This window comes from Phascolarctos cinereus, unplaced genomic scaffold, assembly GCF_003287225.1.
Source record: "Phascolarctos cinereus isolate Bilbo 61053 unplaced genomic scaffold, phaCin_HiC Scaffold_1;HRSCAF=81, whole genome shotgun sequence".
In the NCBI taxonomy this organism is placed as follows: Eukaryota; Metazoa; Chordata; class Mammalia; order Diprotodontia; family Phascolarctidae; genus Phascolarctos; species Phascolarctos cinereus.
This window is the reverse complement of record NW_027555514.1, coordinates 284,579,766-284,606,620: the sequence shown is the minus strand read 5'-3', so window position 1 is coordinate 284,606,620 and position 26,855 is coordinate 284,579,766. Positions and strand designations below refer to the sequence as shown.

General features: G+C 52.2%; 1 protein-coding gene across 6 annotated transcripts in view; it reads right to left on the bottom strand.

The window, feature by feature from the left end:
• Window positions 1-2,498: 2,498 nt before the first annotated feature.
• L3MBTL2 (L3MBTL histone methyl-lysine binding protein 2) overlaps window positions 2,499-26,855 on the bottom strand; it is a 34,031-nt gene continuing 9,674 nt past the window's right edge. For 3 of the 6 annotated variants that reach the window (XM_020982692.2, XM_020982694.2, XM_020982695.2), the window contains 11 exons: window positions 24,907-25,024; window positions 24,407-24,541; window positions 24,225-24,313; window positions 18,422-18,653; window positions 18,252-18,328; window positions 17,881-17,985; window positions 17,159-17,306; window positions 16,730-16,812; window positions 15,975-16,263; window positions 14,689-14,754; window positions 2,499-5,835 (listed from right to left, as the gene is read on the bottom strand). In XM_020982692.2, coding sequence (XP_020838351.1) covers window positions 5,768-5,835; window positions 14,689-14,754; window positions 15,975-16,263; window positions 16,730-16,812; window positions 17,159-17,306; window positions 17,881-17,985; window positions 18,252-18,328; window positions 18,422-18,653; window positions 24,225-24,313; window positions 24,407-24,541; window positions 24,907-25,024 — 1,410 coding nt within the window. In that variant the 3' untranslated portion in view covers window positions 2,499-5,767. Of the gene's footprint in view, window positions 5,836-10,185; window positions 12,686-13,040; window positions 13,129-14,688; window positions 14,755-15,974; window positions 16,264-16,729; window positions 16,813-17,158; window positions 17,307-17,880; window positions 17,986-18,251; window positions 18,329-18,421; window positions 18,654-24,224; window positions 24,314-24,406; window positions 24,542-24,906; window positions 25,025-26,855 lie in introns of those variants that run through there. The other 3 variants (XM_020982697.2, XM_020982693.2, XM_020982696.2) reach the window with 3 other exon arrangements.

Here is a 26,855-nt window from a genome sequence, read left to right as displayed (position 1 = left end):
GGACCTGAGTTCAAATGTGGCCTTAGATCAAACACTTGACACTTACTAGCTGTATGACCCTGGGCAAGTCACTTAACTCCAATTGGCTAATTTAAAAAAAAAAAGGAAAACTCATCTTTGTGAGTTCAAATCTGGCCTCAGGCATTTACTAGCTGTGTGATCCTGGGCAAGTCACTTTTAACCCTGTTTGCCTCAGTTTCTTCAGTGTAAAATGAGCTGGAGAAGGAAATGGCAAACCATTCCAGTATCTTTGCCAAGAAAATCCCAAATGGGGTCACAAAGAGTTGGACATGACTGAAAAATGACCAAACAACTATTTATATTGAAAGTTCTGTTTGTATAAGCAGCAAATTCATCTGGTTTGTCTCCTATAATTTCTTCTATTTCTTAAAGAGGGAAGAATTTTCCACAAGTGAGATAGATCTGATATTCCATCTTCATCTAGTTTTTGTGCTATTTTTCCTATTTAGAGAACTGACTCATGTGTTCATATATGAATTCATTCATCAAGCATTATTGAGCACTTATTACACACCAGGCACAGGGGACCAGGTGAGAAGTGGTGAGAGACTGAACCAGGGAAGAGGCTGTATTGGTGGAAATAAGGTCATGGGTGGAAAGATGCTGTAAAGACAGAAATCGGGCACCTGACTGTCGCATACGTGGGAAGAGAGAGAATGGGGCATCAAGTCGAAAGCCGAGCTTGCAACCCCAGGGTGACTAGGAACAAAACAGGAACGTTTGGAACAAGGGCAGGGCATGGAAAGAGATGGAATCAGGTCCCAAGATTCACCACTATTTCATCAAGGAGCACCTCGGATCAACTCTTCCCTAACTCTACCCCCCCCAAACATCTTTCACAACTGTGTACAGGAGATAAATCATTTTTTTTAAACTATGATTTAGAGAGAAGTATAAGTAAATACAACAAATAAATTTGATTCTACAAAAAGAAAAAAAAAAGTTCTGCCTAACAAAAAAACAATGCATCTAGAATAAAAAGGAAAGAAACAAGATGGGGAAACACTTCATTTGAGACAGTTGCAGGCAGTCTTATATACACAATTTAAAAGGAAATAACTTAACTGTACAAAGAAGAGCCATTTTCCAAAGCGTACAGGAAGGTTTCTTAAAAGAAAAGACAAAAGCTATCAACAATCACATGAAACAATTTTCAAAAATTCTAATGGGAAGAGAAATGCCCATTAAATGAGGTTCCACCTGGCCTCCATCAAATTGGCAAAAAAAAATAGAAAATGACAAAATTCCACCCTGGCATGATTGGTTAAACCAGAACGTTATTACACTCTCCTTCGGATTACTCCCTCCTTATCTTTTCTTAGAATTCGAAGCTTTCTTCAAAGCACAGCTGAGCTTTCCACCTTCTCCAAAGGGAGATTTTTCATGACGCCCTTCCCCTAGGAATTATTGCTCTCCCTCCTAAAATTTGCTTTGTATGTGCTTTGTATTAACTTATCTTTGTACATATTGTATCTTCTTTTTCTCTTCCCTGCCCCTAGTAGAATGTAACTCCCTTCTAGATAAGAGGGTAACTTCTTTTTGTGTGTTTGCTTTCCTTTCAAATTTCATTATTTATTTATTTATTTTCAACAGCCCTTTTTAAAAATTTTGAGTTCCAAATTCTCTCCCCCAGCCCCTCCCCCACTATTGAGAAGGCAAGCAATGATATCAATTATACATGTGAAATCATGTAAAACATATTAGCTATGTTACGAAAGAAAAGGAAGAAAAGTAATGAAAGTAAAGAAGTCTGCTTCAGTCTGTACGCAGAGTTCATCGGTTCTCTCTCTGGAGGTGGCGAGCATTTTTCATCATGGGTCCTTTGGAATTGTCTTAGATCATTGTCTTGATCATAGTAGCTAAATCTTTCACAATTGATCATCATTACAATATTGCTGTTACTGTGTGCAATGGTGTCCTGGTTCTGCTCACTTTGCATCAATTCAGATAAGTCTTGCCTTGGGCATAGTTAAGAACTTTTCGTTGCCTTGAAATTCTGGAGAAAAATGACTTTGAGGTTTTTCTTCACATTCAGCAAATTGGGAAAGAAGATTAAAAAAATGGGAGTAGTCAATGTTGGAGTGATTAGAGAAAAATGGGCCCCTTCATGCATTATTGGTGGAGCTATGAATCATATAACCATTCTGGAAAGCAATTTGGAATTATGCCAAGAGGGAATGAAAACGTCTATCCCCTTTGACCTAGAGATTCCATTGCAAGACATGTAGCCAGAGGAGGTCAACGGCAAAAGAGAAAGGCCCCCATGTACGCCACAATAGTTATAGCAGCACTTTTTACAGTAGCAAAGAATTGGAAACAAAGTAGATGCCCATCAGCTGGAGAATAATGAAACAAACTGCGGTACAAGAATGAATGGGATGGACTGTCACTATGGGCTACAATGACCATGCTAAATACAGAGAAGCTTGGAAAGACTAAAATGAACAGATGCACAACAAAGAAGGCAGAACCCGGAAAACAATAGAATCGAATGAGCTTTTATTAAGCACCTACCAGGTGTCAGATACTGTGGTGAGTACTGGGTAGACACGGACAGGCCAAAGCCAATTCCTGCTCTCAAGGCGATCACGGTCCAATGGGGGAGACAACTGTAAATAATTCTGTACAACAAGCTACGTACTGTATAAACAGGAACTAACAGAGGAAAGGCATTAGAATTAAGGGGGATCTGCTTATCAGTCAAAACATATTTTAAAAGGAAAATCTGGGGGATTGCAAACGGGTCCGATTTTTAAAAATACAACGGACTATTTTAACAAGAGTTATAAGAATTAACACTCTTTAGCAGACTGGTCCCAGCATTGGAAGCATAGCTATCAGTCAACTGGCAGTTATGAACTGAGCGTCTACTATGTGCCAGGGCCCTGTGTGAGGCCTTAGAAATTCAATGAACAAAAATGAAACTTCAAGGGGGAAGAAATTACATCCAAAACAGGTGTATACAAATGTAATAGAACATTATCACACTGTGGGAAATACAGGCTAAGGGGGAAGCCAGGTGGCACAGTGGATAGAGCACCGGCCCTGGAATCAGGAGGCCCTGAGTTCAAATCTGGCCTCAGACACATGATATTTACTAGCTGTGTGACCCTGGGCAAGTCACTTAACACTGATTGCCTTACCCCCCCAAAAAAAAATAAAAAAGAAAGAAAGAGTAGGAAGAAGAAAGAGACTAAGAAGATCATTGGTAGTTGGGAGAGAGCATGGATTAAAGTCAGACTGTAGAGAGTTAAAAAGAGAGGCAGAGGAAAGAAAGTGGAGGCACTGATTCCAGATGCCTTCTCAACGAGTTTCACCACAAAAGGGAGAAGCAATGTGGGACATCAGCTAGTAGGGAGGTAAGCATCAAGTGAGGATTTTTCCCTTGTTTTTTTTTAGGCAATTGGGGTTAAGTGACTTGCCCAGGGTCACACAGCTAGTAAGTGTCAAGTGTTTGGTCTGAGGCCAGATTTGAACTCAGGTCCTCCTGACTTCAGGGCCGGTGCTCTATCTACCACAAGTGAGGATTTTTTGGAGGATGAAGGAGATGTGGGTATGTTTAGGGAGAGATTAAAGATAAGTGAAGAGTGGGAGCACTGTACTGGTGACAAGAGGATGGAGCGGGACCACTTGTACATAGAGATGGGTTTGCCTTGGCAAGGAGAGAGGCAGATGAGGAGGAAAGGAGAAGATGGAGCTCTCCGGGATTGGCTTCAATGCTTTCCAGTGCAATAGGAGGTAAGGTTCTCAGCTGAGAGGGTGAGGGGTGAGCCGGGGGAGATTTGAGAGGGATAAGAAGAGTTGGAAAAGCAGCCGCAGTGGGAGGGACGGTGAGTTCATTAGAGAAATGGAAAAGAATCGCCCAGTTGAGGGCGATATGTGTAGTATAACATAAATATGTAGTGGACTCAGTTGGCAGGGTTTCATGATTTTCCCCAGCTTCATTCAACAGCACACGTGGGGGAGCAAAGGTCACAAGGGATGGGCAGACATGGATGGGAACTCCTACCTCAACAAGGTCACAGATCCATCCAGGTGCAGAAGTTGGTTGGGGCCTCTCCCCTCTGGGCCATTCATCAAGTTAGCCAGCATCACTCCTATCATACCTATTCAGGAGGCCAGCGGTCCATGGTCACTTAAGGGGTGGTGGTGGAAGGCTCTCCAACCTCTAGAGCAGTAAGTAGGAATTTTCTCACCTCAGACAAAAAGGTGAGGTGGCAAAGAGGACAGTGGTAGAAAAGGGAGGAGAGTTGATAGTCTAACTTTGAGGGCAGTCCTGCTGAGAGAAGGAGTAACCTATACTCAAGAAAGTCTGGCTGGTGCCCCCATGAGGGTCAGGGTTGGGGGAGGCATACGAGAGAGATGCATTGGGCAAAAGGACCCTAAGGCAGGGCAGAGAATCGGGTGGCAAGGCTCAGGAATAGTAATCACCATCCCTCTGCAGGAAAGAAGGGAAGCTCCCCCTTTCATTGTATTTATTTTTTGTGTATGTGTGATGTGTAACCTATATTGAACTGCTTGCCTTCTCAATGGGGATGGGGGATGAGTAGGGGGGAGCAAGGCAGAGAATTTGGAACTCAAAGTTTTATAAACAAACGTTAAAAATTGTTTTTATATGTAACTGGGAAGAAAGAAATGAAGAGAGAGAGAGAGAGAGAGAGAGAGAGAGAGAGAGAGAGAGAGAGAGAGAGAGAGAGAGAGAAAGGAAGGAAGGAAGAAAAGAAAGAAGGAAGGAAGGAAGGAAGGAAGGAAGGAAGGAAGGAAGGAAGGAAGGAAGGAAAGAAGGAAAGAAGGAAGGAAGGAAGATTTAGAAAACAAAACCAAATGGCCACGTGAAGTCAACATGTAACATCCACATATCACAGAGTTGCATTTGACAATTATAGCAAAACAAGACAAGAATCCCTCCCGAATTCCTCTGGAAAATTGGTCGCAACATCCAACCAAGGATTATTGATTTCTTCATCTGGGGCCAGAGAAGGGGATGATTTACATTGAGATAATTGAAGATTGGAAGAAATTAGGATACGGGCTTTTAACCCCTTCCACACACAGACACCAGATCCTCTTCAGCAATAATGACCGCTTACAATCCATCTAACGATCTTCTCCACCTGCTATGTGCAGCAACACCAGAGGGCGCTCCAGGACAGCTGTGGGCCGCCACAGTCATTTTTTTTTTTCTCCCCTCTATGTGTAAGGACTTTCTACTTTTGCTTTCACAAAATAGGATTTTGAAAATTTCAAACTTGCAAATAGGAAAAACAATTTACCAAAATTAAAAACAAACAAAACCCAATCCAAATCCTGACTTCACATAAAAGCATTATCCAAATAAAATCTTTAAAACATTAAATTAAATTTTTAAAAAATTAAAAATAGCTGATGTCACTAAGTATTCGTGAAGTACTTCATCTGCCCATTCTGCTGGGGAAGTCTTCATACTCTTGGGACAGACATCCCCCCAACTCACCGATGGGTTTGAGGCCCCTCAGTCACTCTCAGCCTGGTTTAGCCTGTCTGCTGAGGTTTTTGCCACAGTGTGGCCACTACACTACCACAGCTTCTTGGAGCCACAGATGAGAGTTGGGTGGCAGGTAGACACCAAGGGTGGATGAGCAAGCCTGAGAAGGGCCTCGCAAGTCCTCCCGCCAGAGGCACTGGTTCTCCCTGAATGGCCACGAAGGCCGGTGAAGCCGGCAATGCGGAGCACTTCAAGACTGGTCAGACATCAAAGACAACCGGGTCATTCACTGCACCCTGGGTCATCACCAGTCGTCTTGAGTTTTGTCTTGCCACTGGACTTTGATGACTCTGGAAGAGAGAGCGAGACTGATAACTTAGGGCAACTCTGCCTCACTTCAATCCAATTCACAAGCAACTCAAGACATCACCCAGGATGTCACTGCTCATCTTTGAAAATGGAGGATAGGGGCAGCTAGATGGCACAGTGGATAAAGCCTCCGGCCTTGGAGTCAGGAGATCCTGAGTTCAAATGAGACCTCAGACACTTGAAACTTACTAGCTATGTGACCCTGGGCAGGTCATTCAACCTCAATTGCCTCACCAAAAAGCAAAAAAAAAAAAAAGATAAACAATGAGCAAGCACCCACTATGTGCAGGGCACTGTGCCAAGCACTGAGGATACAAAGAAAGGAAAAAAGACAGTCACCTGCCTTCTAGGAGCTCACAAATCTAAAGGAGGGGACAACACATTAAAAAGAGGAGGAGAAGCTGAGGAGAAGGAGGTGGTGAAATCCAGGGGAGCGGCCAGGTGGGAAATGATGAGATGGCTGCCCTGGGTCCTCTCCTTAAATGGAGGATGTGGGGGAGCTCTCCAGAGGGTGGGAGGGGCCCCAGAAGCGGGGGATGCTGGGGAGGCGTGAGCTTCTGAGTTAATGTGATCTTTAGGTATCGCTTTAAGGTTTGCAAAGCACTTTACACAAGGTAACTTTTGGTCAATTGATCAACAGCATTTATTAAGCACCTACTATGTGCTAGGGATACAAGCACGGAAAGGAACAGTCCAAGCCCTCAAGAAGCTAACATTCTATTAAGAAATTTACATTACATTGGAGGGGGACCGCTATACTCCCTGAATTTTTTATTTCCCCACTACTCAGTAGCTTTTGTAAAAATGTATACATAATATGAAAGGGTGCAGCCATGCTGGGAGGGTTGGGTTGGGTTGATCAGAGAGCTCCTGACCAAGTCCTCTATCCAAGGACGCAAAGGGCAAGAAACAGAGACAATGAGACGTCGTCGCCTTTCCAACTTTGGCCAGGGTAAAGGAAATCATGAACAAGTTCCTTGATCGAATTTCAAGAGGGCTGGCCCTTGCCTGGCCAGACTGATCTCAGAAAGCAATCCCAAAATCTTCAAAAAGCATCTGAGTCCTGGCAGTGAAGAAGAGAACAGCTTGGAAGAGTCCTGAGCTCACTCTTCACTTTTTCCTAAAGGCCTCTTTTTTTTTTTAAGTAATCTTTTCTGGTGAGGCAATTGGGGTTAAGTAACTTGCCCAGGGTCACACAGCTTAGTAAGTGTTATGTGTCTGAGGCTGGATTTGAACTCAGGTCTTCCTGACTCCAAGTGGATGGAGCACTGGGCCACCTAGCTGCCCCCTAACCTAAAGACCTCTTACAGACTATAGCTTGGGGTGGGGGGGGGAGAGGGGATATCTCTGCCCTCCCGCCTTACTTGGTAATGTTGCTTTGCAGCAGAAGTCCATGAGCTTGTCACGATGCCCTCCACTCCCACCCCAAGAGAATGAGAGAGATTTAATTTAAAAGAGAAACAGTTTGCTGAGGAAGCTACAGGGAGAATCAGACACTTTGGAGCTAGGATCCTGCTTGGGAGATGGGAGGGCCCTAAGCTAAGACTTCTCCTGTTCTTAGGGTGTGGGCTCCAAATTCTCTCTGAAAATACAAAGCAATTCTCTAAGGCCAGGATGTTGGCTGAAGCCTGGAAACCCCGCTGTGGGAAGTGGTGGTGATTACGAACCAGGGGAGGGTCAGTGGGAGAAGTGGAGGACATCAGAAGTTCACCATCCCTACTTGACCACATTGGTGTGTCTCCACACTTACAACTCTATGGGCACTCATCTTTCCACTGACACTGTGTGTATTCATGAGAACAAACCCCCAGGTTTGGATTGTTCGTACTCTCGTGCTGTTACTTTAATAAATTACCCTTGCCTTGGCCTTTCTGTATCTTCTGGCTGACCAGAGTGAAGGTAAAAGCACTATAGAGCCCCTCGGTGTAATTTATCCCTGGGGTAATCATGCTTCAGGTAACCAAGCCTGGAAAGGGTAGAATTAGCTGAGAGTGCCCTACAAATAAAACAGCCTTTTCCTAGACTCAGATATCATTATCTTTTCATATTGGGGGGAAAAAAGTGACTTTCTATTTACAAATAAGCCTTAAGGTTTTCCTCATGTTCTGAAGGTGGGGTTCGTAAACTTGTTTTCAAAAATATTTTGATCACTGCATTTCGATAGAATTAATTTCCTTTGTAATCCTATTTTATTTTATGCATTTACAAACGTGATTCTGAGAAGGGGCCCATGGATCTCACCAGATGGCCAACAAGGTCAGACTCAAATAAGATAAGCAAGTTCTGCTTTAGAATAAGATCTATATTAAAATCCACCACGTTAAGGAAAGCAATGCCACGTTAAAGCTGCCAGGATGGGTTTTCCACGGGGAAGAAATCAGCATGGATATATCTTAACGGTCCAGAAGATGTGTGGGAATTACTAGGAGGTTTTTTTTAGACCTTCAAAATATAAGAAATGAGTTTGGGTGTATTCAGTGTGCTCTTTTGGTGGAGTGCAACCAAGCTGTCTACATTAAATCCAAATACACTTGAATTTCATGAGTAAAGAAGCTAAGAATCAATGTTGGTTTTGAGTCCTTAACTGCACTGTGTCCAGCACAAGTCTCTTGAATGAGTCTGGGCCAGCTCCAAAAACGTCACCATGTCCTCTATCTTTCTTCCCCTGGAATTAGCACATCCCTTCAATCCCTTTGGGGATGTGCTGGTAAATGTTTAACAAGCAGCTACCAACACAGAAGTAAGCAGAAGGGGCAGTTAGGTGGCGCAGTGGATAGAGCACCAGCCCTGGATTCAGGAGGACCTGAGTTCAAATCCGGCCTCAGACACATGACACTTACTGGCTGTGTGACCCTGGGCAAGTCACTTAACCCCATTGCCTAACCAAACACCCCCCCCAAAAAAAAGAAGTAAGCAGAATACACTTTGAGGCTTCATCTTCCGTCTTCTAACATTCTCTCCATCAATTCCATCAGCCTGGACAATCCACAAAACAGTAAGTCAAGTTCAGATTTGTAGCTGAGCTGTCAGTGCTAATACTAAAAACTTAAAAGCACTCTCCAGAGCAGGCTCCAGCTGGCTCTGACACATTCCTAGATGTCTCCTACTCAACTTCACCTGGGAAACTGTGCCCACTCCATGGGCAGTGGAGACTAAGAATGCAGCTCAGCACTTGAATGAAATGGGCAAAATGGACATTTTTCAGAGGGCCAAAATTTAGCATTCCCCACAAGGGGTGATGTGTGATCTTTACACACTGATTACCTCCTCTCCACTTCCCTCCACCCCACCCTGCAGTAATGGATTAACTCAGGAACTGCTCCCTCTACCACGACTATCTTAAACTAGTCCTTTTTTGATGACTCGGTTTTCTTTTCCCCAATGACCCAGGAGAAAGGCCTCACTTTGGTGCCAGGCTAACTCTCGTCTGCATCTTTGTTAGCAGATATAAGGGGTAGTTGGAGCTTTGAGATTCACATCAGTCCAGACCACCAGAGAGGCCCTGAAGTCAGTCTCCCAGCAAGCAATGAAAGCATTTATTAAGAATTGACTACGTGCAAATGAGATTAGGAGCACAAACATGGATTTGTAAAATCTCTGCGTCGAAAAGTGAGTTCTTTTTACACCAGTGGTGTGGAGAGAAAGGGGGCCAACAGCAGAGGGCCACAGACCGAGCCTTGGAGGACCAAGCAAGAACAGAGGGGCCCATGAAGAAGGCAGAGACGGATCAGAGATCAGGGGAACGGCAGATGTGAGGCCCAAGCAGGTTCGAGAAGACGATCCCCAAAGCTCAAGGCAATTAGGAAGCAGCTGGGCCTGGCTTCAGGAGACCTGCGTTTGAATCCTGACTCAGGCACTTCGGTGTCATCGTGGGCAAGTCTGAGCTGCCAAATGAGGCATCTCACTTGTGTTCCCAATTTTACAGGGTTCTTCTGAGGGAATAATGTGCAAACCTCAAAGCCCTATGGCACAGAGGTTTTATTAGTATCAGCAGTGGGAAGCCAATGGACCTGATGACGATAGAAACAGAGCAGATGTGGGGGACGGCAGAATCTAGGTGTATCAGACAACGACCAGGGGCTCCAAAATGACGGAGGGACGAGGAAGCAGGAATACCACCTAGGCTACAATAGTGACGCAAGACTGGAGGGCAGGGCAGGTCACACATCCTAGAGGTCACCTACCATACACGGCCAAGAAGGGTTCTATACAACCTCCCAAGTCCAGATTCGGCTGACGGTCAGTTTACTTGTGGGGGCACGTGGCTCAGGACTGGGGACTGAGGACACCCCTACCTTTCCCAATAATGTTACCAGACATTAACAATTCAATTCTTAGAAATTATTTTGCTTTTAATCAAATTTACAATTCATTCAAGATTAGTAGATGTTAAGCTTTTGATGTGAACCTGAGAGGAATAGCTACCAGGCTGGATGACAGATGGCCGGGATCCCAAAAGATCCAGATCCTAGTCTGCCACTAACGAGATAAAATCCAACAGAGACCAACGTGAAGGACTGAATTCAGGTTTACATGTGCTGAACTGCCCAACAACGGTTCATGGGGAAGGCCATGAGGTTTGAGTTAGGTCGACAACTGAGACGGTGTGCTACAAAGACTCCCAAAGGCTAACGCCCAAAAGACTCTGCATCAGTCCGATCATGTTTAAATACATCTCGTGACAAGAGAGAGGCTGAAGCAAGCAGGATGGCCAGGGCCTGGTGGAGTCTTCTACTGCACGAAGGGCAGCCATGTGACAGAGGGACTCGGGTTTTCTGATCAACTGGAGGGAGGAGCTGGGACTAACAGGCCTATTACCCAGAGGCACTTTGGGGGCAGGTAGGCAGTTCTTCACTGGAGGTGTCCCCAGACATCAAGTGGCTGCCTCAGGGAGAGACGCCTTCGAGAAGCCCTCCATCTTAGATCAGGGGTCTGAGCTGGTTCATCCCTAAAATGTGGCTGTGGGCAGGGGGTCCCTTCTCATGATGCTGGCTTGAGGGTTCCTTGCACTCAACTAGGTGCCCCCCAGGTTCTATTTAGAGTTCCTGGGAGTCTGAGCGCAGCCAACAGCCGCTCTGACATCCTTTGGGAACGAGCAAGCCTGAGCAACACCAGAGAGCCTCCGTGGCCGGGCCTAGGGCCTGCTAGCAACTGTATGGAGGACTGGCCATTTGGAGGACCCAGCGTTCAGCTATGCTTCTACAAAGACCCCAAAGGGCTTGGAGGCGAGCCTGGAGGAGCCCCAGCATTCACAGGAGTACGAGGCCTCCCATATGGTCTCCAAAGGCCAGCTATTCATCTTCCTGCCCAACCTGTGTGTGCCTCTGTCTGGCAGCTCAAGGTAACGCTGCGTCTGAGGGAGGTCTCCTGCAGCCCAAGCAGTAACGCCCTGGAACGACCAATCCCACTGAGCTGCGCCTGCTCCCCAGGCAGCTCAAGGAGAAGGACCCTGCTGCACTGGGAGGGCTCTAAACCTACACTCGTGTGTGGTGTGCACCTCCCTGCATCTTGCCTTACTTGTCTGTAAAATGGGGACAACCACACAGCAACCTACCTCACAGGGTTGTTTCTGGGGAAAGTGTGAAAGAAAGGCAAATCGCTGACTAGTTCACTCTGAATGGAGAGGAATCGTGTTTGTGAGGCTTCTACCTCTGCTGGAGGCTCCCCGATGGGGAACTGCCAGGCTGCTCCTTACACTGAGCCTCATCTACCTCTGCCATTGAAATCCGTTCTCTGGGGCTGCCTCTCTCCACAAAGTGACTCAATCCCACTTCCCCAGGACCCCCTGTCCAATGCTTGAAGACTATTCCATGTCTGCCCCGGGTCTTAGACTCTGAAGGTCCTTCCACCAATCCCCATGCTGTCATGGTGGCTGGGTGGGTGGAGGGGTCCTGCCCGTCCCTGCTGCAGCCTTCTAAGTACCAAGGTACTGAGGAAGAGGCTGGGTATGGACTCTCCCCGGGTCAGAGGAGCCCCACCAGCCCTCCACCCCACCCTCCCACTAAGCACTCCCTGACACAGCCTCATCCTACCATCCCCCTTCTCCTTCCAGGTGTGGGGCCCAGGAGAAGGCGCCCATACCCTACTCCTCGCTGACAAGAAGGCCAGGAGGGACAGGGGGCCTAGGCTGCCTGGTGGGGGGTAGGGGTGGGGGCTCCTGAGAAGTTTTGTACAGGAACTGAGAATCAGAGACTCCTGCTCAAGGTCAGCCAGAAGGCGAGGGAGCCAAAGGGAGTCGGGGACTGGTCAGCTCTCATCCCCAGCTCACCCCACACCCCACTTGGGGGTCAGGCTTCATAGCCCTGAGCAACAAACATGACTTTTTTAAAGGAAAAGAGGCTTTTTCTCCTTTCTGGAAAATGTGTCTAAAGGGGAAGGAGGGACTGAAGGCCTGCTCCTTTCTGATTCAAGGTCAGGGCTGGTTCAAGCCCGAGGGGAGAAACTGGCTTCCTTCCTGGGCATCTGGGCCCAGTATCCTCTTTGACATCCTCAGTGACTGACCCCCTTAAAGGGTCAGGCCCTGGAGCTTCAGGAGACCCTCCCAGGAAAGCTGACACAGGGCATCAGGGAGGCGGGGGAGGTGGGGCAGCCTCAGGATTCCTGCATGGAGGCTGCTATGGTCTGCTCCCCCTCCCCTTCTGACTTCACTCACAGAGGACAAGGCCACACAGAAGGCCCTGGGACCCCTAGCTGAGTGACGGGTGGCAGCCAGGTGCCTTGACGGGAACATCTGCTTCACAATGCGACATCGGGTCCCTGACTCCTTGCACCATGGGGACATAACTTGACACCCTGCCCCAGCTGACCAGCCAAGGAGGTGGGGGGCTTAGCCTGCGAGGACAGAAGAGGAAGGGTTAGGAGTCAGGCCTAGAGAGGGTAAAAATGCAGGAAATCAGAGGATTTGGAGGTGGAAGGGACCTCAGACACCATTGAAACCAACCCCCTCATTTTTCAGACAAGAAGACCCAGGCCCCAAAGGTAACATCTGAACTCATTTCCTTTGGGAATGCTCTGGGATGCTCCCTAGGCCCCACTAACACAGCCAGGCCAAGGCACCCATCCCTCCTCCCCATCTCCCTCATCTTTTCAAGTGTGGGGGTAGCCCGGATGTATCTGAGGCCCGGGCCTCCAGAGGACGGCCTCCCTTCTGCACCCCTCCCCCACTCCTTGGGGCTCAGGCTCTTACTCAAATCTCTGGCCTCATGTCGACCTAGGGCCTGGTCAGTGCTGGCTTTTCTTGGCTGCTGGCCGTGCCTTGGTCGTGATCCTTTTCCCTTCAAATACAGTGAAAACAGACAGAGCTCTGGGGTCAGTCATAGTGGCCTTTAAGTGACTGAGACCCTCACCCACATACGACGCCAGAGTCTCATTCTCTGGAAGAGCGACTGTCACACATGGCAGAGGCCTGAACCAGCCTCTGCTCGCCTCCTCTTCTGGCACCCCCAACTCCACCAGCCTGGGCCTGCCTCACCTTCCCTCCCCATCTCTCCTGTGCCTCTGATGCCCCCTGCTCTTGCCCCACCCCCAGCCCGTCAGCCCTGATGAACGTGTCTGCTCTTCAAGGCAGACACAGAAATATGCCAGCGGGGTTTCCTGCCGTTCCAGGACTTTCATTTAAAAGCTGCCAGACGAGGACTTCTCTATAGGCGTGGCTCTAATTCCCAGCTCTGGGATATTCCCAAGGGATGGTTACTGATTCTCTAGAAGCGAGGGCAGTGCTTACTACGAAGAGCCACCACACACCAGCCGGGCCATGCTGGGAGGAGGATAAATGTGAACTGGGATTTAGCAAACCACGTGGCAAAGGCTTCTCCTGCCCTTCTACGAAGAAGCCGTGGGCCAGACCACAGGCTGGGCAGGCAGGTGCTGAGCCAAATGAGGGGCCCTGGGGTCCCAAGGGAAGGCCTTGTGCTGCCTAAAAAGCTCCAGTAAAGCGCAGCTAGGAGCCTGGTCCAATCTCAAGGAAGAGAGGCCAGGATGAGTTCATCCGGATGAAAGACCAGGAGTAAAGACCAAGTCTTACACCTGGGTACCCGGACGAAGAGGGGAAAGTCCGGGTAGACACCTGCAGCTCCTCTGCCCAGCACCCCCACACTTCTGGGGCCCTCAAGCTCAATGAACCAAGATTGAGAGAAGGTGCCAGGAAAGGCAAAGAGACCTTGGCCCGGAGGGGCCCTCTGCCTCGCTCAGGCTCCGTCTGGAGCACTGGCCTCCACCCTGGCCTCCATATTTGAGGAAGGACACTGATAAGTCGGAAAGCGACCAGAGAGGGGAAGGCCTTGAGGCCAGAGACATCACACCTTACCAAGGTCAGCTCAAGGAACTGAGGAGAAGAAGATGGAGGAAGAAGAGAACACTAAAAGCGTAAAGAAGACAAATTAACCCTGGTCTGCCTGCCTCAGAGGCTACAGCTAGGCCAATGAGGAGAGGTGGCAAAGAGGCAACTCGGGCCTGACCCAAGGAAAAAGTGACCACTGCCCATGGCAGAGACCCATGGGGAGAGCCACAAAGTTGCTGGGGCTGTCCAGGAGACAGGACCTCTGCACACACACCACCCCCCAGCCAAGGCCAAACGGCCATTAGCGAGGAATGTGGTAGGGTCAGACCAGACAGCCTCCGTGGGGCCCTTCAGGTCTGACGGTTGGCATCCTTCTATCACTCAGGGCAACAAGAGGACGGGGCAGGCGGACTCTGGGCCGAAGGCTGAGCGTCTCAGAGCCGAGCATGCCGTGCATCCATCCCGGGCCCTGCCCAGGCAGCAAGGGCCGGCTCTCCACCTAGCTGAACCACACCTGCCCAGCAGGAACAGCTGCCCCAAAGCCCCCATCACTTACTCTTCTTCCCAAAGGGCTTTTTCTTTTTCCTCATGACTTCCTTGGTCTGCTGGGGAGCTGTGGACTCTGTCACCAAAAGACAAGGAGGGAAGAATTAGGGAGAGGGCTCCAAGCAACCCCCAACCCACTGACACTCAGGAAACCCTGGCTAAAGGACAGAGAGGGAGGCCTCACGACTACTTCTCTGCCCCCCCCCCCGCCATGGTCTGGGTCACCGCGGAGGAGGCTCAGGTCTCTGCGGGCTGTGATGTTAGTGCCTGGGGGGCAGGGATGGGGACATCTCAGTGTTTGTGCCTCCGTACTGGCACTGGTGGGGGGAGGTGCTCAGCGAATGCCTGCTGCCCTGAAGTGGGGACCATGGAAACAACGATTCCCTCCACTGATGGAGCACCCCCCACATTCAGAGCAGGCAAAGACCTCAGAGATGATCTGTCTTAACCTCATTTTACAGATGAGGAAACTGAGGCCAGAGCAGGAGAGCAACTTGCAAAGTGAAGTCATGGCCCTAACAGGATGCTGAGCCAGGATTTGAACTCAGGTTGCCGAAGCCCAATCCGAGGCACCCACCAGACACGCACCTTAACTCTCCAAAAGTCTGGGACACGGACAGCTCAAGCGTGACGATCACATTGTACACATAAAGAAACAGAGGCTCAGGGGTGTAGCCTTCGCTTCACTGGTCATCTCAACCAGTGACAGCTGGTCACTGCAAAAATAGCCCTGCTCCCACAGGCTCCCCAGGGTGACCACAGCGGGGATCAGGAAGTGTGCCTCGGACACGCACTGCCTAGGAGATAAGGCCCTTCACCCCTGAGCCTGCTTCCTCATCTACAAAGTGGTCTAACAGTCCCCAGTAATGGCACCTCATAGACTTTGGAGGTCCCAAGGAAGAAGTGTCTGTCAATCACATCAGGATGTGTGACCTTGGGGGAGTCACCCTACTTCCCCAACACTGTTTCCTCAGCTGTAAAAATGGGGCACTGGATCAGATGCTGACCGACAAGTCCATGCACAGCAGGGGTACGTGACTGGCAGTTTGGGGCACAACAGAGGCAGTGCAGCCTCATCTATAAGAAGATCTGGGTTCAAGTCCTGACTCTCCCAAGGCCGGGCAGGGGCTTGGGGCCTGTCTAGAGTGCTCTGGTGGGGCTGCCTCAGCGGAGGAGGGGTCTTGGGGCGGGGGGCTTCCCAGGCCTGCCTGTCTTGACCTGAAGGAGGGCCCAGCATGCTCTTTGTGCTCATGCCTGGAGCCCTAGAGGGGCAAGGGGAGGGGCAGGAGAGCTCACCCTCACGGCCCACCCTGGAAGAGAAGCCTGTGTGGCGACGCCCCGGGGACAGACCTGCAGCCACCGGGGGCTGGAGCTGGTAGCCGATCAGCTCGCACCAGCCCACGGCATAGATGTCGGGTGACTCACAGTCCACCCACTGGTCATACTCGCTGTCCCAGCCGTCAAAGTGAATGCTGAGCAGCCGCTGCACCACCCGCTTCACCGTGGCCACACAGATGAGTCGTGGCTCCATCAGGTCCACAGCCTCCAGCTTCATGCCCGCCTTGAAGCCGTGGTTGGGGCAGTCCTGGGAGGGCGGGGAGGAAGAGGGGCTGGTTCCGAGGGCGCTGGCGGGGAGCCTGCTCGGGATCTGGGCCATGCCCTCCCCCGGGGGTCAGCACAGGTAACACATCCCAGGGACCGGGGAACCTGATTCTGAGATGCCCTGGCTGAGGCACCTCCCCTACACCATCCCATACTCTATCCCGGCAGAGACATTTCCCTAACCTCTCTGGGGAAGGGAGCCGGGATAGTTGGGGCTCCTCCCTTGCCCTTGGGAGAGGCAGGGGCCTTGTAACAAAGGAGAATCGGCCATGAGCTGGCATCCACCCCAAAGCTGCAGCCAGTATGGCCCCAGCAGAAGGATGGCTTGTGAGGGCCCAAGGGACCCGAACATTGGACTGCCATCTGGCACATGGCAGGTGGGGCCCTGGGTCCCAGCCCACGGTCTCTGCCAGGAGCGCCGACCCTGCCCAAACCCAGGGTCTCTTCACCATGTTGAAGAGCCGAGCAGGAGCAGCCTTTGAGTTGGTCTCTTCGAGGTACAAGGTCCAGTCAAAGGTCTTGGCATCGTAACCTGGAGGGGAGGGCAGGGAAATGAGTCACCGGCGTCATTCCACCTACTTGGGAGGGCTCTAGGGGCAGCAGGGTCAGGAAGGCCTGAGGGTGAGCCTAGGGGGAAGACGTGGGCACCTACCACCTCAGGATTTCCAGGCCCCGGGGCTCTCATGCAGAAGACCAGACTTGCTTTGCCCGGCACCAGTGGGCACAGAACAGATGGGGCAGCAGTCCTATCAGTGTGGGTATTCCCTCCCATGTTGCAGCCTGCCCCCCGCACCCCATCTGCGCCTCCTCCTCCCCTCAAGTTGACAGGCCCGACATTCTTGGTGGGATCATCCCGGGGCCTCCACGCCCAGCCTTACCTTTGGGAGGCGTAAGGTCGATGGAGTTCTTCTGGCAAAAGGTGGCTGGGAAGATGGCGTGTGATGAAGCATGGTAACAGAACCAGTCTGAGCCGTCCACGGAGGTGGAGCCGTCAATGCAGATCATCAGGTAGCCATCCAGGAGAACCTCCAGAGAGGAAGGAGAGGCTCCTGTCAGAATGACCCACCCACGGGGCAGCCCCCCACCAGAAACACCAGTGGCCACTCCCACGAGGGAAGCCATACCTGACAGAGACAAGGGCAGCCCACCCTCCTACGTCACCCGGACCAGGAGCTAAAGCCCCGGGGGTCACAGAGAGGATGTAGGACCCCTGGTAACCACAGTGGGCAAAGACTGCTGACGTTTCAGCTAGCTGGTACCTCCAGCTGACATCTCCCTACACCCTAAGAAGGAGCCATCAGAAATTTACAGTCCAACAGAGAAAAACAGGCCAGATACACGTCAACACTCCCCAAGTCTGGCCAGAGGACCGCCCAAGGGCTCTTAAGCTGGAAGGCTGAGCCCTTCCAGCTCAATATCCTCATTTTACAGATAGATACTGAGGCCTGAGGAGTGCTGGGAGGTGCCAGTTACCTGGCTAAAGGGGTGCCGAGTCTACAGCCCCGAAGTCTGTGCTCTGGTGCCAGCCCTGCACTGTCAGAGGCCGCGCCTTGGGAGCCCCTCAGGCCTGGAGCCACGGAGGGGGCTGGCCTCGGCTCACCTTGCAGACAGTGGCTACACAGATGTTACCCAGGTTCAGTGGGTCGATGGCCTCCAGCTTCATCCCTTCTTCAAACCAGCCTCCTTCTGTGTAGACAGCTCGCACCTTGGGGAGAGAGACGGGCACCAAGTCACGGGCACGGGTCACTGCTGGCCAACAGCCAGCGGCAGGCATCCTCTGCCTGGGCCCAGGGGAAGAAAACAGGGCAGCCAGAAGCTAGAGGGAACAGAAGGAAAAGGGGCAGCCCCGAAAGGAGATGGGGCCCTTGGGGTGTGGAAGAGACCCTGGCACGGGAGAGATCCAGAGCCAGGAGGGACCTGAGAGGCCAAAGGCCCCCACCCATGCAGTCCCCAAGAGCCTGGGCTGCTCACCTTCTTGAAGAGGTAGGAAACGGCATCACAGTAGATCTTGCGAAAGGTTGGGTGGCTGCTAATTTCCCCTCGCCTCTCTGCAGAGGAGAAAGATGGAAGGGAATGGGGGAGGGCAGCCTGGGTACAGGTACTGCGGGCAGGCAGGGCCCTCCCTCCCACTCTGCCCACACCTGGCTTCTTGATGCTGTGGCCAACTCTGCGGGACCAGCCCACGGGATGGATGAGGGGACTCCACATGTGGCACCAGAAATCATCATCACCGTCGCCATCCTCATAGAGCAGCCGCAGCCGCCCCCCGATCACCGTGTCCACCACAGCCATGCGTGTCCTGGACACGTGGGTCTTGTCTACCACCTCCACTCGCATCCCCTGACGGAAGGGGTACTTCATGCTTTCCGCCATCTGTGAAGAACCAGGCTGTGAGGGCTCAGGGGGTGGGGCACACCAGCCCAAGACCCTGAGGAAGCAGGGGTGGTGCAGGGGGAGGCAAACCAGACCAGTCTTGGAGGGTCAGGACAGGAGCCTCAGGCAAGAGGCATTGGGGCTGGGCCCTCCTCTCCCTCTAAGGAGCTGTGTGACCTTGGAGAAGCCACGCGATGCAAGGGGGGCATTGCCATGGCCCTCCACGGTCAACCACATGCTCCCCCCTTGGCTCCCAAGTCCTGGGGCCAGGAATCCTCACCGGGAGGCAGCGGCTGGACGGCACCCGGAATCAGGGCACCCGCCTCCAGTACCTCGTGGGGCCCGGACCCAGGCCTCTACTTTACAAAGCTGAGACTCACAGGAGGAAAGACAGTCACTGCCTTCCATCACAAGGGAAGAAGGGGCCAGGGCGAGAGAGACCAGCCAGGAAGGGAGTCTCGGGCAGACCTGAGGCTGTGCTTCTAACGTAGCCGCTCTGGACTTTGCACCAGGCCCACCGGGCCCTCCTGCTTTCTCCCTTGTGGGGTGGCAACAGCAATCGATGCCATCACTGCTTCTGCATGCTGCCCAACAATGTACACCCCCATCCTTTAGACTGCCTTCCCCAACACCAAGACTCCCCAACATGTGTGGTTTTCCCCATTACTATGTAGGTTCCTTAAGTAAAGGGACTGTCTCACCTAAGATTTTGTAGTCCCCAAACCTAGGCCTGTGCCTAGCACATAACTAACAAATGCTTTTTTTTTCATTCATTCATTCATTCATTCATTCACAGTGCTCTTACCACTGCCCCACACTACCTTTCCCCTTGGGCCTCAGTTTCCTCATATCTAAAAAGCAGGCTAGCCTAAATCGCCTTGGGCTCCTAGCTCTCGCAGTACTGAATGAGAGGGTGAGAGGGGACCCACTCCGCCAGAGCGCACAGCCCACTTCTCTTTCCTGGAAGTCCTCTCTGGGGCCTCCTGGGGATCTCAAGCTAGCCACCCCTGTTATCTCTTCCCTCCAGGTCTGACCGTTTGTCTCCCAGACGATCTCCCTGACAAAGTCCACGTTTGGCTTCCTCCACACTACCAGGACAAAGGAGAAGGCAGTTATTGCTGGGGACCAAACACTGTGCCTGGCTGACAGCCCCCACCTCTGGCCCATCACAGGCCTAAGAGGTTTCCTTCTCTGGGCCTCAGTTTCCTCATCTGTAAAATGAGGGAGTCAGGTACAGGATGCCCACACAGGAACCCTGCCAACTGATGCTCCCTGTTCCCAATCCCGATTCCACCCCTCACCCCCTCCCACGACCTCCAGGGGCTTGGGACGCTCACACGGGACTCCTCACCTGGGTTCTGGGACCTTGTCTTCTTCCCGTCTGGGTTCCCCTATCACGACACCCTACTTTATTCAACGCATTAAAAACATAAAACCAAGGGGCAGTCAGATGGTCCAGCGGGCAGAGCACTGAGCCTGGAGTCAGGAAGACCGAAGGTAAAACCTGGCCTCAGATACTTAGTAGATGTGTGACCCTGGGCAAGTCACTTAACCCCTACCCGACTCAGTTTCCTTATCTGTAAAATGGGGCTACTACCAGCACCCATGTCCCTGAGTTGTTGGGAGGACCAAATGAGCCAACGGCAAGGGAGTGAGCACGGTGCCTGGCACAGAGCAGCTACCGCACAAATGGGTGCTAGCAGTAGTAGTATCTGAGAAGGGGTCTCTAGGCTTCACTAATCTGGCTGCCAAAGGGGTCCATGAGGAAAAAAAAGGTCCTGGACCCCTGCTGTAAGGTGCCTTCCATACACTCTGTGTGCAGATTTTAATAATAATAATCATTAGCATTTATATATCACTTTACACATATTAAGTTAGCTCAAACTGATTATCCCCATTTTACAGATGAGAAAACTAAGGCTGGTTATGTGACTTCTCTGGAATTACAGAGCTACAAAGTATCTGCAGCAGGATTTGAATTCAAGTCTTCCTGACCCCAAGTCCCACACTCTATCCACTGCATCTTCTACCCCAACTAGAAGGTAAATTTCTTGGGTGCAGGGGCTATTTCTGCCTTTCTTTGGATTTCCTGTGCTTGCCACACGGTAGGCTCTTACCGTCTGACTCATGTACCCACTGATGAAGCCTGCAGCGGGAGAAGCTGAGGCCCAGATGGGTTACTGGTCCCAAGTCCCAGGTCCCTGAGTGGCAGGGCTGGGATCTGCACCCAACTGGATGCTCTTCTCACCAGGTGCAAGCCCTAGCCACTCTCATCCGGGGCCCTCGTGCTTTCCCAGGACAGAACACGAAGCGTCTTCTGTTTTTCACTTTCACTCATCTGAACCTCACACCAACATTCTGAAGGTAAGATGAGCAGGCATTACTAGCCCCTTCTGACAGAAACTGAGGCACAGAGAAGGCAAGGGGCTGGCTGAAGGTTACCCAGGCCCGATGCCTTGGCCCGAGCTCCTGCCTCGAGACGGTGAGGCCCCAAAGGGACAGACCTGCTCCCTCGTCACTCCTGACAAGCACCTGGAGGGAGGAGGGCAGGGCTCTACAGGACCGGCTCTGCATCGCAGTGCCTCGATAACCCTCGGTGACGGAGCGGGTGTCTCAGCATCTCCAGCAGCCGTCGCCCCACTCTGCCTCACAGAACGCTTACCAGAGGCCCAGGCAGAGCCATGGGGAGGGGTAGGCGGTTCGGCCGGGGAGGGCTCCGCAGAGGCAGTCAACTTCACTGAGGCCACTGGGGGTCTCGCTTACTGTTTTCTTAACTAGCAGGCCCCACAGAGGATGTGAAAGATTTATTCTTCTAAGCAGGATGGGGCAACTTTAACTTCAGGCCCTAAAACTTCCTAACGTACATGCAGTTTAGAAAGCTTTTCGGTTGTTCGATTCCTCATTTCTGGGTCACTTTTCTAGGGAGAGTTGTCCACAGACTGACTCTTCAAGAATTACAAGCTCTGACCTGGGCCAAGTCCCTGTACCGTGGAGCCTCAGTTTTGCTACCTGTAAAATGGAGGGGCTGCAAGCAGAGCAGTGTGTGTGGAGAGCCTGGATTTGGAGGCAGCCTTCACTAAGGCACCCCTCCCCTTGGAGTGGGAACCCCAAGGTCCCTCCATTCCCGCTTTGACATTCCACGCTCCAGCCTTCTCATTTCTCTGGCAGGGTTCAGATGCCATCTTGGATAAGGCACTTACTGCCTGGGGGGAGGCAGGGCTAGCGTAGAGCTGGGAAGCTTTTTACTTACTTGAGGCTAATTACAGATGAGAAACTGAGGCTCAGAAGTCAGATGGCTTCCCAAGGGCATCCAGGCCCAGGGGCTACCTCCCGCATGAAGTCTTCCCTGACTCCCCCACCCTCCTCTTGCTGGGGCCTCCACCACCAAAAAAGTGCACTAAGCATTTACTGAATATACGTCTGTGTAGTTACTATTATCATCCCTGCCAGAATGCCAGCTTCTTCACTGAGAGCAGGGAAGGTTCTTCTTGTGAGGCCAGTGCCCATCGGGCACAGTGCCTGGCACAGAGCAGGTGCTTCCTAAAGGCTGAAGTCACCCCAGATCGGCAGGCACGATCCTGTGCAAACCCTCAAGCCCGAGAGAAAGAGAGAGAGACAGAGAGACAGAGAGAGAGAAGAGAGGGGGAGAGGGAGGAGAGGGAGAGAGGGAGAAAGGGAGAGAGAGGGAGACAGAGACAGAGACAAAGAGAGGGAGGGAGAGAGAGGAGAGAGAGAAAGAGGGAGACAGAGAAAGGGAGGGAGAGAAGAGAGAGAGAGAAAGGAAGAGGGAGAGATAGAGGGAGAGAGAGAAGGGGGGGAGACAGAAGAGAGAAAGAGGGAGACAGAGAGAGGGAGGGAGAGGAGAGGAGAGAGAGACAGAGAGAGAGAGAGAGAGAGAGAGAGAGAGAGAGAGAGGGAGAGAGAGAGAGACAGAGACAGAGACAAAGAGAGGGAGGGAGAGAGAGGAGAGAGAGAAAGAGGGAGACAGAGAAAGGGAGGGAGAGAAGAGAGAGAGAGAAAGGAAGAGGGAGAGATAGAGGGAGAGAGAGAAGGGGGGGAGACAGAAGAGAGAAAGAGGGAGACAGAGAGAGGGAGGGAGAGGAGAGGAGAGAGAGACAGAGAAAGAGAGAGAGAGAGAGAGAGAGAGAGAGAGAGAGAGAGAGAGAGAGAGAGAGAGAGAGAGAGAGAGAGAGAGAGAGAAGCATCGAGGACAGGAAGAACGCTCCCAGACGTGTCCCCTGTCAGGCCAGCAGAGGGAGCGGGGCAGGCCAGGAGCAAGGAGAGGCCCCGGCAAAGCCTCGCCTGAGAGACTTCCGGGTACGGGAACCAAGGCTTCCAGCCCTTCCTGAAGCCTAAGCTGCAGTTCCGTGACTCACCGAGAGCCTCCTTAAAATGTACACAAGAAGCCCCCCAAACTCTGTGTTTCAGACTCCAGCCACTAACAAGGAAGGCCCCTTGGCCTCTCAGGAGCTGCCTGATCAGTCAGTCCCCAGTAACTGCAGATTCTGGTCAATATCCCTTAGAAGGTCTGAGCTGGGAGGGAGCTTAGAGCAGGGGATGTCAGGCTGGGAGGGAGCTTAGAGCAGGGGTGTCAAGGCTGGGACAGACCCCTTGGAATCCAGGGCTGAGCTGGAGGAGGCCACCAACTTCCCCCTCGTCCATGAGGCCTGCCTCTTTCCCTGAACGACCTTCACATCAAACGAAGTCCTTCGCACGCTCTCTAGGTGTCGAACTTGCCTCACTATGCACACTTGAGGCTCCCCATCAGCAGACACTTCTAGACTCTGGATAACTGTCACCACCCTCCCTCAAAAAACCTCCAGTGGACGCCTCATGCTATAAGCCTTTAGGTTTGTCGTTCGAAGCCCTCACAGGGAGCACTTCATGACTGATCACCTGGTGCCGCCCCTCCTCCTTGTCATCTTCCCTCCTCCCTCCCTCCTTCCAGTCCCAGGATTAAGGCCTTCTCTTCCCCATGCTTTTGTCCTCACCCGCCAAATCACTACCCATCCCTTAAAGCTCAGTGTCTCCACCCTCTCCCTGATGCCCAGAGGCCCCTGAGACTCTGGTTACGTGGGTCAGTATCGCCCCTGAATTTGGCAGCCAGCTACCCAAGCAGAAGCGTGGGGCCATATCTGAACCTGGCACCTCCCCCCTCATCTAAGCCAACATCCAGCATGCAGCAGGCACTTAGGGAGCCTTGCTCCATCCCTCCTCACATCCTGCAGAACAGGCGAGATGTGCTCCTTAGGGCCACTGGTAATCACAAGCTGGTGGTCCCTACCCCTCCTGGGGATACAGCACAGTGACCCTGGCCAACTCTCCGAGCCTCAGCCCTCTCCAGTTTAAAATGAGGGGCGAGGTCTCTAAGCCTCCAGAAGAGGGTCCAGGGCATTCCAGCGGCCCCAAAGAGCTCACAGCCTTGCTTCCGCCTCAGTATCCCCAGCACCACGCCCCTGCCATACGGCAGGTACTCAGTAAAAGCAGGTATCAGGATATAGGAAGGCTGGGCCAGGACACGGTGGAGACATGGGAAGGGGAGACCACAGAAGGGACGCTAACGATCCTAACCTTAATGTGGAAATCCACCGGGAGGGTCCGGGCTCCCACCAGCCGCTTCATAAGGTAACTCCTCCAGTCTGTGTACTTCGCGTGAATGGCTGTGGAGACGGAGGTCCAGAGGAAGGCTTACTATGCACTGCTGACCACGAACCATGCCCCAGAGCCCCCTTCCCACAAGGGCCCACACTCACTCTGTGGGGGCACCAAGATTTTGCTATTGATCGCACACCAGCCGATGGGGTGCACGTCCACGGTGCCCAGGTTACACCAGAAGTCATGGCTGGAGTCATTCTCAAAGCCTTCGTACCGAAGGAGCACCCGGTAGCCTGCAGGGAGGGAGGAGACTGAGGGGGGCACTTGGAGACACTGGGCTCCCCCTTCTGCCTGGCCTCTTCCCTAAGGCCTCCTCCGTCTAAGCCAAAGGCTCCTGGGCCAGCCTCTGCCAGGGGGCGAGTCCTCACCTTAACCTCTGACACACACCTACCACTACCGGCCCCCCTCCATGATCCCAAACCCAAGTGCAATAACTGTACCCCAGAGAGAGAAGGAAACTGGAGCTCGGGCCCAGAGCCAGCTCTGCCACTGGCCACCACAATCCCCAGGCTTGGCGACCTGAACCACCAAATCAGTCGAACAGCTGGTCAGTGGCAGCACCTGAACTCAGGACCTCTGACCCAAGGGCTGGGCTCACCTGCTGTCTGGATGACGGAGGCAATCCAGTAGACGCGGCTGGGGAGCACAGCATCACTGTTCAGGACCTCCACCTTCATCCCTTTCACCACATCATCCCACTGATCAAACAGCGGAACCTGCGGGGAAGAGAAGGGGCCTCGTCCAGGCCCTGGCCCAAAGGCACCGGGTCCAGGAAGGCTCCTGGGTTGATCTTCCCCACCCCCACCCCGCCCCAACTCTAATCCCAGAGCTGGGCTGCAATCATTTGGAGGAAAGATGGATTGACTCAGGAAAACATCTGGGATGAAAGGAGTTTTTTCTTCTCCCCTCCTAAGGTGTGAGCTCCAGGAGGCAAAGACCCCATCTTATGTAACTGGCGTGGCTCCCAAGGCTGGGGGAGAGGTGCTCTGCAGCCAATGGTCATCCGTGTTTAGGGAGATGAAATTCCACTCAGTCCCAGAAGGGGACAACCAGGCCCCACTGGAAGAGGTGACAGGGAGGCAGATTTCTGCTCACTAGAAGAAAGTTTTTCAAAATGTGGGCTAGGAAGAGCTCTGCTCTGGGAGCTGGGCCCAAGCAGCACGGACAGTCTCAGGGGCCTTAGAGGCGTCCAGTCCAACACCTGCATTTTACAGGGAGAAAACGGAAGCCAAGAGAGGGACCTCCTCAGAGCTCGAGGGAGGGAGTGTGAGGGAGGCGGGGGCAGTGCAGAGCCTGGCATGGGTGGGCAAATGCTCCTTTCCTCCGCCCTGAGCTGAGGGCTTCTTGGCCTTTCTTTTAGCTCTGGAGATAAGCAAAGTAGGTGCCCGGTCCATCCATCACCAGGCCTCAAAGGAGGCTTCTGGTTGGCTGGCCTCCTCAGAGCGCAGACTGGCAGGGGTGGGGAACCTGTGAGCTCCAGGCTGAATCCATACTTCACAGAACCAAGGATCTATTGTGTCAAAGGCCGCACCTGAGGACCACACATGGCCTCGAGGCTGCAGGTCCCCCAGCCTGGCCTAGGGTGGCCTGCCCTTGTGCAGGGCCCTACACAGGCCCAAATCCCAGACTTGGAGGTAGAGGTCTTGGGTTCAAAGCCTGGTTCTGCCACTTCCGATGTCTGTGAGCCACAGTAAGGTTGTAAGAACTGGGGGATCCCTCAGGCCCCAAGGCCTAGTCTGGTTCTCAGGGCTACTTAGGGCTTTTCTAATATTCAATTTTGAAAAATGGTTTTCTCCTGAGCAGGAATCAGCCTCTGGCTATCCTCCTACTCCTCATTCTCCCCTCGGGGCTCAAGCAGAACCCAGAGCACCTCGAGCCTCAGGATAACAGCTGGGTGGCCCGTGTGCCGACATTCCCCAGGCTACAGCAGTTCACCCCAAGTACACTCCAGCCCCTACACTGCACTCACTGTGGTTCCACACACAGACAGAGACACAGACACACACACACACACCCCCCCCTTCCCATCTCTTTCTAACTTGACCTCAGGAGGTCTTCCCAGACCCTCCCCAGTGATCTGCCCCACCTCCTCCACAGGCACCATCAGCCTTCCTTACTGATTCCCCTGGCACCAGATGTCTCTCTACTCCCACTATCATTTAGCACAGTGCCTGGCACACAGAATGCACTTAATGAAGGCTTACTGTCTGACCTTGAAAGGGAGATTTACCACGGTCCCCCAGGTATCCCACAGCACTAAGGTTTGCAACAAAATAATTCCGGCAATCAGAGGGAGGAGAGACCTTGGCCCACATTCAATCTTTCAAATGACAACTGCCTACTAAGTGTTAGCCCTGGGGGTACAAAGGAAACCCTTCCTTTCTTCCGTCCAGGACAAGAATGAGGCTGCATAAGGGCCGATCAGAACAGCAGGAGGTGATAGGTAGATAAGAAGAAACCTTCAGGCACATCTTGTCCCCAAAGCTTTCAGGAGGAGTCAAGGCCGCAGTGGGAAAGGAGAAGAGGTAAGCTCCCAGGGCAGAGGGC